This window comes from Myxocyprinus asiaticus, chromosome 21 (genome assembly GCF_019703515.2).
Source record: "Myxocyprinus asiaticus isolate MX2 ecotype Aquarium Trade chromosome 21, UBuf_Myxa_2, whole genome shotgun sequence".
In the NCBI taxonomy this organism is placed as follows: domain Eukaryota; kingdom Metazoa; phylum Chordata; class Actinopteri; order Cypriniformes; family Catostomidae; genus Myxocyprinus; species Myxocyprinus asiaticus.
The window spans coordinates 3,318,795-3,332,063 of record NC_059364.1 but is presented as its reverse complement, the minus strand read 5'-3'; the positions used below and the strand labels follow the sequence as shown (position 1 = coordinate 3,332,063).

Sequence of the window (13,269 nt, the reverse complement as noted above, 5' to 3'; positions counted from 1 at the left end):
GAATAAATCTTATGGACTGATGAAAAAAATGTATAGTCTCTACCAGATGGGTTCAAACGTCTCCGAATATCTGTAAGACCAAGATTTTTACACATCCTGTGAAGCATCAGTGTTGCTCTAGGGGGCTTGCACACTTTTGCTTCACTATGATCAAGGACTGAGTCCATCAAGAGATTAAAGTCTCCTCCCAAAATTATATCATGAGGGGTGCCAGCGGCTTGCAACATCCCTTCAAGATCTATAAAAAAGCCAATCATCAGTGTTAGGTGCGTAAATATTAGCCAAAATGAAACTTTGCCCCTGAATTTCTGCTAAAACAATAATGACTCTTCCTAATTTATCATTAAACTGTTTGAGACATTTGAATTGTAGATGTTTACTTATCAATGTAATGACCCCCCTGCTCTTACTTGAGCCAATACTAAAGAAAACATGTCCACCCCATATCTTCCCAAATTTTTCAGCTTCCTGCGGGGAAAGATGCGTTTCTTGAAGAAACACTACATCATATTTCTTACGTTTAAGAAAAGAAATAACCTTCCTTCTTTTTATGGGGTGCCCCAACCCATTCACATTCCATGTGGAGAGAGATAGTACACTCATATTAACATTTGACATTTTGATATAATAGAAAAAAATTGTGTGCCAAAAACAAAATTATGAAGACCACATTTCAACATTAATGCAACAATAAAACCCCGAACCTCCCCCCGAACAAAACAAACCGAAAAAAGAAAAACGTGCGCATTAACTCCATGCACGAAAGCGCCAAACGGCGACAATCCCTTTAAACTCAAAGAGTCCATGTACGCCTACGAGAGCCCCCGCGACAACTTTGCCATCGGACTGCTCAATTTTGCAAAGCAAAATTACATAACATCAAATATTTTGTTAAACAAACCCCAGCCAATAGGCAGAAAAAACACAAAGAATGTGTAGACTCATTCACAGAAATGTCTCAAAGGTGTGTTCCTTCACAAAACAAATTCCAGCCAATATAAAGCCATTCATTTTCCTCGGACAGACAAACGAATCTTCAGTGAGCCAGCTGATGAGTGCAGCAGATGAGGTAATCATTCCAATGTCCCACGAAAATACTCTACAAATCGTACTCCAACCAACAGGAGGCATAAGCACAAGGAACTGACAGATTCATCCATAACTCTCCCGAAGTAATGTTATTTAACAAAACAAGCTCCAACCGCTAGGTGGAACCAGCACAAATGGAAATGAAACACGCATCCCGGTTCCTCAGATGGTTAAGAGTCAATTCACTGAGGCCGCATAAAAGTATATCCCATGATTTACACAGTCCGCCAACTTTATAAAAGTCATCCTTTGTGTGGGCATGTAGATATTATGCAGTCATCTGTAGTGTCTATTCTCAATCTGCCCGGGAACTTCATTGTAAAAGTGATCTTCCATCAATGCAAAAGTTTCTTTAAGGAAAAGTGTTAATCCACAAAACAAACCAACGCAAAAAGAAACAAAAATGGCTCCCAGCTTCCTCTGAAAGCCAGAGTACGTACAGTGAGTCAATCCACTCAAAACAAAAACACCCAATGGTTACTCACCCAATGTTTCAATAAAAGACATTGCCTGATTGGGACATGTAAATACTTTGCTGCCATCCTTGGTGTTTATTCTCAGTCTGGCCGGAAACATCAGAGCAAAAGTGATCTTCTGCTGATGTATGTTTCTTGCATTCCTTAAACCGATCGCGTTTCTCTCGTCGAGTTCGCAAAGTCCGGGAACAAGAAAATATTGTAATTCTTCCAAGAAAGCTTTCCTTTGCTCCTCGGATGATCTCAAATATTTGGCCAGAATCGATCGGGGCCTGTCTCCCTCAGCAGATCTGCGAGGAATATTTCCCCATTACCCCGATTTCGCATTGCATGTAAACACCTGTACTGGCGTTCTTACCAGCTTATCCAATTGTTGTGCACATGTCCGTTTATATTTTGACATCAAAAACAGAGAATAACCCAATTATTTCAAATATCATGTAAACGTGGGTTTATTGAATATTCAAAAAATTTGAAAATTTTTTTCAATTATCAGCGTATTGGTGTGCCTGTAAACACATGTCAAACCTGCTGTAGTAAGGGCACGATTTTCAATGAAACGTTACTTGGGCCTAAATTTCCGTTATTGACTTGGAATATAGCACACAAGTCTACTTTTAGAGCTTAACAGCCCCAGTCCCCAATTACTTTCATCATATGGAAAAGATCGGCCAAGATATTTCTTCAAAAATTCACCCTTTGTGTTCCGCGGAAGAAAGAAAATCATACAAGTTTGGAACGACAGAATTTTCAATTTCCCTTTATTGCATTAGATAAATATCCAAACACACAGCAAGCTTAAATAGCACTTTAGGTCTACACAATTCTTAAGCTTTTTCTTTATGGACTTTGTTATAGCAAAGATCATAAATTCTGGCGCCAGTTTCAAATGACCGTACAGTTTTATCGAGACTAAATGATTACATATTGATAAGTCTCAATGGAGCTAAATGCAGAGAAAACCCTCCAGAAGCCAAATCCACTTGACTTCCTCTTTGTGCAAACCAGCAAATTAGGTCAAATGTCAGTAAAAGCAGGACTCTCTCCATATATCTGTCATTCCTGCTCAAAAAATCAATTACAGATATCTATAATTACTTACTAGTACAAATTCCAATTTCTTAGTTATTCATAAAAAATATATTTTTAGTTCAATAATCACAATGTTACGAATGTAAATGTCCATTCCTAATATCAACAATTCAATTACAAGTAGAAATGCAAATTTGTTTACATTTGTACATTTATTTCAACATGTTAGATTTGGTCTTTAAGATATCTGGAAATGTATTTCAGATGTCAATAAACAGATTAATTATATCTCAAAAAGCTTTCTCACTAGTTAATCACATTACAAATATCTGAAACTAACACTGCCAATAGTGAAAACTAAATTCCAGATATCAACGACTTGTATTTTTTAGTTTACAGAAATTGACATTTTCACTAGTATTTTTAATTAGATTAATTGATTACAGATATCTGTAATTGCATTTTAACAATAAGTGAATGAACGATCATTGTGAAATGCGCTCCCAGATAACAAAAATTAAGTTTATATACTAGCTAAAATTCAATTTTTACTAGTGATATTATCATTTTAGATCTCTATAATTCATATCCTGCATATGATAATAAATGTCGAAAAAGGCTTGATATTCTAGTCTCTAGATATGCCTCAGGTCCCTCTTTCAATACAAGTCTATGGGATTTTTCTGCCTGTTTTATCACCCCTCAGCCAAAAATCATACGTCCGAGACTGTTTAGAATAGTAGTAGCATGCCACTCAAGATCCCTCATGATAACCATAATTCCTAACAATATAAATTTAATAGGAAACATGCGGCTTGAAAGTGATTGTAAAACTGTGCGGTTTGGCAAAGCTACAGACCACCTCTGGAGAGAACGGAGTTTGACAGATTTATTTGAATCTCTTTGCTGTGGCCAAGTCAAAGCTTTAGACAAGAGGCTTGACTTACTGAGTTAAATAAAGGGTAAATAAAAGAGAAAAATATGTCAACAGAACTGTAAGAGACCTTGGTTGCAATCTGCAGTTGTATTTAACTCTGATATATACATATTTGCCCCCATCATGATTTCTTCTGTTTTTGTGTATATCTCATACTAAATTGTTTCAAAAATTCAAACAAAATCTAACATAAATCAAAGGCAATCCGAATAAACACAAAAGGCAGTTTTTAAATGATGTTATTTATTGAAACAAAACGTTATCTAGTACTAACAGGGCCTGAGTGAAAAAGTATTTGCCCCCTTAGTTACTAAATCCCCAAATCTATGAAACTGCATTCATAATGGGGGGTTCAGCTGGACTAGACAAACCCAGACCTGATTACTGCCAGCCCTGTTCAATCAAATCAACACATAAATAGAACTTTTTCAGCAGCATGAAGTTGGCTAAAAGGTTTCACTCAGTAGCACACTATGCCAAGGTTGAAAGAAATTCCAGAAATGATTGAAATGCATCAGTCTGTGAAGGGTTACAAAGATATTTCAAAGGCTCTGGGACTCCAAAGACCCACAGTGAGAGCCATTATCTCCAAATGGAGAAAACTTGGTACAGTAGTGAACCTTCCCAGAAGTGGCTGACCTTCCAAAATTCCTCCAAGAGCACAGCGACGACTCATCTAGGAAGTCACAAAAAACCAAGGACAACATCCAAGGAACTGCAGGCCTCTCTCGCATCAATAAAGGTCACTGTTCATGACTCCACTATTAGAAAGACACTGGTCAAAAATGCCATCCATGGAAGAGTGGTGAGGCGAAAACCACTGCTAACTCAGAAGAACATTAAGACTTGTCTGAATTTTGCCAAAACACACCTTGATGATCCTCAAACCTTTTGGGAGAATGTTCTGTGGACTGATGAGTCGAAAGTGGAACTGTTTGGAAGACAGGGGTCCCGTTACATCTGGTGTAAATCAAACACAGAATTCCACAAAAAGATCACCATACCTACGGTCAAGCATGGTGGTGGTAGTGTGATGGTGTGGGGATGCTTTGCTGCTTCAGGGCCGGGGTGACTTGCAATAATTGAGGGAAAAATGAATTCTGCTCTCTACCAGAAAGTCCTAAAGGAGAACGTCTGGTCATCAGTCCATGAGTTGAAGCTCAAGAGCAGCTGGATTATGCAGCAAGACAATGTCCAAAGCATAGGAGTAAGTCCACCTCTGAATGGCTCAAAAGAAGAAAAATGTAAGTTTTGGAGTGGCCTAGTCAAAGTCCTGACTTAAACCCGATTGAGATGCTGTGGCAGGACCTTAAATGGGGAGTTCATGCTCGAAAACCCTCCATTGCAGCTGAACTAAAGCAGTTCTGCAAAGAAGAATGGGCCAAAATTCCACCACAGCGTTGTGAAAGACTGATCTCCAGTTATCGGAAGTGTTTGGTTGCAGTTGTTGCTGCTAAATGTGACACAACCAGCTATTAAGTTTAAGGGGGCAATTCGTTTTTCACATGGGTGATATACACCGATGAGCCACAACATTAAAACCACCTGCCTAATTTTGTGGGCCACCAAAACAGTGCCAACCCGCATCTCAGAAAAGCATTGGTGCCAGATGGGCTGGTTTGAGTATTTCTGTAACTGCTGATCTCCTGCGATTTTCACACAACAGTCTCTAGAATTTACTCTGAATGGTGCCAAAAACAAAAAACATCCAGTGAGCAGTCAGTTCTGTGGACGGAAACGCCTTGTTGATGAGAGAGGTCAACAGAGAATGGCCAGACTGGTTTGAACTGACAAAGTCTACGGTAACTCAGATAACCACTCTGTATAATTGTGGTGAGAAGAATAGCGTGTCAGAATGCCAGTCTGAGATGTGGGTTGGCACTGTTTTGGTGGCATGAAGGGGACCTACACTATATTAGGCAGGTGGTTTTAATGTTGTGGCTGATTGGTGTAAGTGTTGGATAACTTTTTTGCTTCAATAAATAAAAGTATATATTTAAAAACTGAATTTTGTGTTTAGTCAGGTTGCCTTTGTTTTATGTTATATCTCATTTGAAGAGCTAAAACAATTTAGTATGAAAAATACACAAACACACAAGAAATCAGGATGGAGGCAAATACTTTTTCATAGGATCTAGAGTTCACCCAAAAAAGTAACTTAATGATGCAAGTAAACAAACTTTCACAGTACAAAATTGTCATGAGAAACATGAGGTGGGCCAGAAAACCTTAAAGGTGCTGGAAGCGATTTTTTCATGGAAAGGTATGCAACACATTGTACTACTCCCTGAAAGATATCACTGAAATAAGTGTTGTGAGATATCTCACCAGTGTCTGTGACAGCTCTAGACTCTGTAAACAGCAAACAAAAATGTGTCAGCGGACCGTGGTCTCTGACGCTTTTCACCCATCAATAATTTTGCTCGTCCTCATAGTATTGTAGTTGCAGTGAATTACTGAGGCATAATGTCATTTTTATGCCATGTTGTTCAAAACAGTTGTCAGTTGAGGGCGCTATTTTGCTGCTGTTGTTTTTGACAACAGTATCTTTGGAGTGTGGTGGTTTGGAAAAAAGGGGGTGTGGCTAATCCAATGGATCAGTTTGTTTAAATTCTAGAATGGCTAAAATCGCTTACAGCACCATTAAGAGGTAAAAGTAACCTTTTTAGAAAACAGTTAATTTTAAACAAAAATAATTTTATTTTCAGCAAATCTGCGTACATCTTGTATGCTTTCATTACATTTTATTTTTATACATGATATATCATGATTAAAAAAAATGCTGGTTGTTACGGTCGTCTTGGTGGTAGCTAGGGCACTGTTTGGTGGTTGCTAGGTCATTGCTATGGTGGTTGTTAAAGGTGCACTCAGTAATTTTTTTCCTCATTTAAAAAGTTTTACTTACCTAAATCTCACGGGGGGCTACTTTTCTCAATTCCTGTATAGGTCAGATGGAACCAGGGTCAGAAATCTACTTTAAATCTAACCTCATAAAATGACTGTCATCCTTTTATGTTAGAATTTAAGCAATTAATTTAATTTGAAAAATGGCATGTTTCAATAATTACAAAACTGGATGATCTGTACATTGCATCTGTGCTTTGTTACTGATTTTTTTTCTTCTCATTCACATATTTCCAAATATTTTGGCTATTAAATTAACATAGCCTACAAAACTAATGCACCGACACAGAGGAGATGACAGCATTCCTCCAGATTTGGAATGAGGATCTTAAATTGATAGTTCACCCAAAAATGAAACTTCTCTCATCATTTACTCACCCACATGCCATCCCAAATGTGTCATGAACTTTTGCAGAACACAAATGACGATTTTTAGAAGAATGTCCACTTTCACTTTTACATCTGAAAGTCACATGTGGTGTCTGTTTAGTTTCACTTTCACATCTGGAAGTGAATGTGAAAGTGGAGATTTAGAGTAAGAATTGACTTAAATATTGATCTGTTTCTCACCCACACCTATCATATCACTTCTGAAGACATGGATTAAACCACTGGAGTCGTATGGATCACTTTTATGTTTACTTAATGTGATTTTTGGAGCTACAATGGTCTGGTCACCATTCACTTGCATTGTATGGACCTACAATGCTGAGATATTTTTCTAAAAATCTTAATGTGTTCTGCTGAAGAAAGAAAGTCTTACACATCTGGGATGGCATGAGGGTGAGGAAATGATAGGAGCATTTTTGGATCAACTATTCTTTTTTCTTTTTTTAAACTTAGCAACTCCTTCATGCCAGCTGAATAAAACAATGCAAAAATAAACATTTTACAATGAAAATTAGTCAGAGATTTGATTCACACACTAAAAGTGATTAATGTAAAATTATTATTGTATCATTAATAATGTTTTATTTACCATCAAGGCTATTTATCCAGATATTATTTTTTGTTAATATGTGAGGAGGCTTTTCAAACAGACAGATACTTGAGATGAGCCGATGGCAGGGAAGTAGCACAAGGAGAGACAGTGTTACTCACTAGCACAGTATATTTTTAATAAATGGTCCTAACGGTCAAGTAATTTAGCACGGGAGCACGACACCGAACTGCTGTTGAGCGTGAGAAGCAGAGTGCCCGTTTGTGCGCGTTTATGGCACGAGCATCCGCCACTTACTCGGCACAAAACAAATAAAGTTACGCGAAATTCAAATGAAGATTGCGATGTGTGTATTTGGACTAGGCCTATATGCTATCAGATATTATTAATAAAACAACAGGAACAGCAACTCTTTGCGGATGCATTTTTTGCCACCATATTTTGAATTTTGGGAGCATGTTTTCCCCAGAGTCCTCGTTAATTTCCAACCCTGGATGGAGATGTAACAGGTGTTTAAGTGTCTCTCTTCACCATGCAGCTGGTACACAAAGCATTTTTGCTATTTCTGCTTTACTTGTCAAATGTGCTGCATTATGACTGATGATGAAGAGCCAAAATATGTAAGGCGTAAAATTTATTTGCACTTTTCGCACCAAACTACGTTCATCTCTAGGAGACAGAATGAGTCTCCTGCCTGAGTGGTATGATGGCTGTGTGGTCCCGTGGTGTTTATACTTGCGTACTATTGTTTATACAGATGTACATGTTACCTTCAGGCATTTGGAAATTGCTCCCAAGGATGAACCAGACTTGTGGAGGTCCACAATTTTTGTTTCTGAGGTCTTTGTTGATTTCTTTAGATTTTCCCATGATGTCAAGCAAAGAGGCACTGAGTTTGAAGGTAGGCTTTAAATACATCCAAAGGTACACCTCCAATTCAGTACACCTCCTATCAGAAGCTAATTGGCTAAATGCCTAAAGGCTTGACATCATTTTCTGGAATTTTCCAAGCTGCTTAAAGGCACAGTTAACTTAGTGTATGTAAACTTCTGACCCACTGGAATTGTGATATAGTCAATTAAAAGTGAAACAATCGGTCTGTAAACTATTGTTGGAAAAATTACTCATGTCATGCACAAAGCAGATGTCATAAACAACTTGCCAAAACTATAGTTTGCTAATATTAAATCTGTGGAGTGATTAGAAAATTAGTTTTAATGACTTCAACATAAGTGTATGTAAACTTCTGACTTCAACTGTACTTTAAAAAATGACTGAGTGCACTTTTAAAGGAAAGTTCAGGGTTTACTACAAGTCAAGTTCAGTACAAAGCTTTTGTAGCATAATGTCGCTTAGCACAAAAAAAAAAAAAAAAAAAAAAAAAGTTCAAACTCGTCCCTTGATTATTTAAAAGAAGAAAAAGCAGCAAAAATCCATGGAAGTGAACAGGGCCAGTCCATAAACATCAAAATACACACAGTTTCAAAAGTACAGCCACACATTGTAAACATTTTACATGTTAAAATTATTTAAGGGTGATAAAAATCGCTTACAGCGTTTCCCAGCATTACGGCGTCATATCAACAAAGTTTAAATATTGGATATAACTTCACACAGATAAAGTTAAAAAGCAATTTTATCACACTAAAATCATGTAAACTTGAATCATTTTTACATCTTGTGGCTATACTTTTGAAACAATGTGTATTTTAACGTTTATAAACTGGCCCCATTCACTTCCATTGTAAGAGACTTATTGTAACCACCATTTCTGTTTCAATAAACGAGGGAAATCTGAATTATTCTTTGTGTTAATCAGCACAATGCCACAAATGTTTGAGCTTAAATTGTACTAAATTCAGGCTGGAACATTTCTTTAAAGCGTTCTGGGTTGTTGGTAGACCATTACTAGCCTTTGCTAGAGGGCTGTTGTGCGGTTGATACGGCGTTCTGAAAGGTTGTTTGGGTGTTCTGGGTGGTTGCGAGCGGGTTGCTATGGTGTGACAAGTAAAAAAGAGCCCAATAACAAGAATAATTAGTATGAGCAATAGCAGTAGTGATGTATACCTCTAATAATGACAATAACAATATCAAAACGCATTACTCTTCACAAAAAAAAAGGTGAAAACCAGCTCAAGATAGTTTGCAGGTCTAAGCTGGTCTCTTGGCTGGTTTGAGAGGGGGTTTGGGCACTTGACAGTCTGGTCAGACTGGGCTTAGACCACCTAAGATCATCTTAAACCAGCTAAAACCAGACTAGGTTGGTTTAAAATGTTTTTCAGTATGGTGTGGTATTGCAAACAAGACAATAAGACAACCCCTCCAATAATTAAAAAAAATCAAGTATGACCTAAATTTGAGTCTGTACAACTCAAATTATTAAGTAGAAACAACATCATCTAAAAAGCAAATCTGAGTTAAGTCTAGTTACCTTAACTTATAAAGTTAAGTTCATGCTATATGATCACCAAATTAAGTTAGCTTAATTACACAAGTTTTGTAGACACCATTACTCAATTCAATTGAGGGAACAAGTTTACTCAATCAATTGAGTAAAGTCAACTTATTAGGGTTTTCTGTGTAATGTTACAGCTCCTACTATTATGATTTAAGAGAACATGACATGGGGCATGCACAGGTGTCTAAAAGCATTTCTTTCCATCACATACTTACTTTCGTCCTTCCATTTATCGTGTAGTTTCCCAGTTTTCCATTGCAATGCCTGACCAGGTCATCCATACGACTCATCAAGAACCGGATCTTCTCACATCCAGGTTCCTTCCCCTCAATCCAGGTGATTTGATCCCCCCTTATGTCCTTAGTAGAGTCACTTTTCTGACTCACCAGCTGTCCATCAGTGAATTTACCAGTCTGATGAAGAGCTTTCACGTCCTCTAGGATGGACAGTCCAATGTCTTCACCCAGAAAGTTGTCCACTACACAAATACCATGTTTGTTCATGCATGGAACTATGTAATCAGTGGCCAGTTTTTGTGGTTGGGATTTGAGTTGTGCATTTTTGCTGTCAGTCTCTGAACTTTGGGATCTGGTGATCAGATCTTTCCCGTCTGGATCAGTTTTTCCATCTGGTTTCTCAGGCTGTTGTGAAGTTTGTTGTACAATCTTGGTCTTGTCAACCTCTATACATGTAAGTTTGTGTTTTTTCCAGTGTTGTTTTTGATGTTCCTTGCTGCAGTAGAAGGAAATCCTGCACCGACCGCACTTCATAAGGTTTTCCATCTTGCCACACAGCTCGCAGAACTGTTTATCCCGCTCCGCGTCCAGATCCGGGGCGCATCGGTCCATGCTCGAGCTTGCGTGCTGCTGGCAGTGTTGGGTGTAATGCATTACTAAGTAATTACATTATTTTTCATTGAAAAAAGTAAAGGCATTACTGTTAATTTTTCAGTAATTTAATTACAGTTACTTCTGATGTAATTGCGCTAAATACTGTATAGACTCTAGAACAATTCTATATAAAACAATAGTGATTTTAAAATCTAAATTTAACGTCTAATGTTAAAATGTTTTCTAATTTAACGCTGCCCCCTTAAATTCTTTGGCCAGTTCATGAATAATTTATTAGATTTTATATGATTTATTTGAAAGAATTAAAAGAACAGTTTCATGTTTAACCTTCATGTATTTTTCTTCTGTTCGAGGTTGATCGGGGTTTTATTAAATATTATTAATGCAATTAATTTTCATCCAGATTAATAAGTACATAAATCTAATTACACTGCAGAAGATGTAATTAGTAGTTAGTAATTAATTACTTTTTTTTAGAGTAACTTACCCAACACTGACTGCTGGCCCTTTAAATCCAGTCTTGCTCCACGCGCTCCTCCCGATTCAGCTGATAACTTTCACGCACAACGCGTCAGCTTCGACTAACCAAGAGAAATGCAAGAGAAATGCAAGAGAAATGCAAGCGATCTGCCGCGCCCGTTTCATCACACGCGAATATTCCGCCTCTTTCCGTTAAATAAATGATTTAGGGGTTCGTGGTTGTGCCGCGCGAGCTCCATCCCGCTGAGGCCAGGCGCTCCTCCTCGCGCATGGTTGTGTTTGCTCTCTGCGTTCTGCACGTCGTCTCTACAAACCAAAACTCTGACGTCAACACAGAGGGGCGTGGCCAGGGTTTCAGACCGTATAAAACGACCCGCCTCTTCTCATTCACACACAGATAGTAATGGAGGAGTGAGCGGATGAAAATATACTTATTCCCCCCCAAGTAACATCTGTCACTTTCAGAAAGACATTGGCATTTTAATCAATCCATTTGTTGGTAACATGTGACCTAATTAGTAAGACTTTAGAGAACAAAAAACACAAAGGTTGCAGCCGATTAGTGATATTTCATGAATATTCAATTTATTGAATTTCCATTTAACTGAATGTGGTCTTACACCTGCAATATTCAAATTATTAACATGTTTTTATAAAAAATAATTTTCAATAACTAATCGATCTGATTCTGAACTAAAATCCACGACATTATTTTCTTTATGAATTAATGTATTAATTTATTGTGCATGCACATAACTCTCAGGTTAAGCTGGCTGTTTCCTAGACTAGAAAGACCCTTTTTTGAGATTTATCAGAATCAAAATTCAACAGATTCATATTTAAGCCATTTGTTACTATAAATCTCCACTTTAACTTTCACATTCTGAAAGTGGAGATTTATAGTAAAAATGGATTTAAATATTAATCTGCTTCTTACCCAAAGTGATTGCATTGCTTTAGAAGACATACATTAAACCACTGGAGTATGGATTACTTTCATGCTGCCTTTATGTGATTTTTGAAACTTCACATTTCTGGCCACCACTCACTTGCATTGTATGGACCTACAGAGATGAGATAGTCTCCTAAAAATCTTAATTTGTGTTCAGCAGAAGAAAGAAAGTCAGACACATCTGGAATGGTATGTGAGTAAACGATGAGAGAATTTTAATTTTTGGGTGAACTATCCCTTTAAGATGTTTGTATTGATTACAACCATTAATTTAAATGCAACTAGAGGGGTATTTTCCCCTAGAACCTGTAATAAGTGTACTGTTAGTCACTTTAGATAAAAGAGTCTACTAAAATGACTACTTGCATGCAACATTTAACTTCTGGATTACTCTTATTCTCAGTTCTAATTGTAAACGCGGTCTGTCTAAATTACCAAGTCACCCTATTTGTACTAGCTGCCATGCAAGCAAAAATATTATTGGACAGCAATAAAATAGTCATGTAATTTCAACAGACATGGGAAAGTGTGTTATGTTGCCCACTGCCCCCTGTAGGTGAGCTGTCTGTTGAGAGGAGTACACTGGCACTCATTCAGACAGTGAGGAGGCACAGTGCGGCACGTACACAGTTGGCATGAATCCTAAACAGTAATCTGATATAGGCTATATGTGCACTCAGAGGAGGGCGACTTTCAACTACCTTACATTGACAATACATTGTGTGTGTGTGTGTGTGTGTGTGTGTGTGTGTGTGTATACAGTGTACATGTGAAAGGTGGCAACAATTTCTTGAACCATGAGAATGCAAAAATAAATGAAATTCCACATTAAATTTCAATTTTAAAATCACTATTGTTTTATATAGAATTGTTCTAGAGTCTATACAGTATTTAACGCAATTACATTAGAAGTAACTGTAATTAAATTAAGAGTTATCCCTTACTTTACTTTTTTTTTTAAAGAAAAAGTCATTTAATTACAGTAATTAATTACTTTGTAATGCATTACACCCAACACTGCTTAGGGTATTAAAGAAAAAACAATACAACATTTACAAGTACTCGTATCCACGTGGTTTCACTCTAGAAAACAAAGTTCAAGTTCTAAACTACGTTACCCAAGATGCTTTGCTTTTGATTACGTAATCAA

The 13,269-nt window shown here is 37.3% G+C and overlaps 2 protein-coding genes across 5 annotated transcripts in view; both read right to left on the bottom strand.

Moving 5' to 3' along the window:
• LOC127411971 (egl nine homolog 1-like) overlaps positions 1-11,468 on the bottom strand; it is a 45,695-nt gene extending 34,227 nt beyond the window's left edge. Inside the window, exons 1-2 of one of the 3 annotated variants that reach the window (XM_051647960.1) lie at positions 11,175-11,468; positions 10,052-10,728 (exon numbers count right to left, since the gene is read on the bottom strand). In XM_051647960.1, coding sequence (XP_051503920.1) covers positions 10,052-10,726 — 675 coding nt within the window. In that variant the 5' untranslated portion in view covers positions 10,727-10,728; positions 11,175-11,468. The remainder of the gene's footprint in view (positions 1-10,051; positions 10,729-11,174) is intronic. The other 2 variants (XM_051647963.1, XM_051647961.1) reach the window with 2 other exon arrangements.
• LOC127411934 (Kruppel-like factor 18) overlaps positions 1-13,269 on the bottom strand; it is a 317,765-nt gene that overhangs the window by 278,602 nt on the left and 25,894 nt on the right. The gene's annotated exons all lie outside the window — the stretch shown is intronic.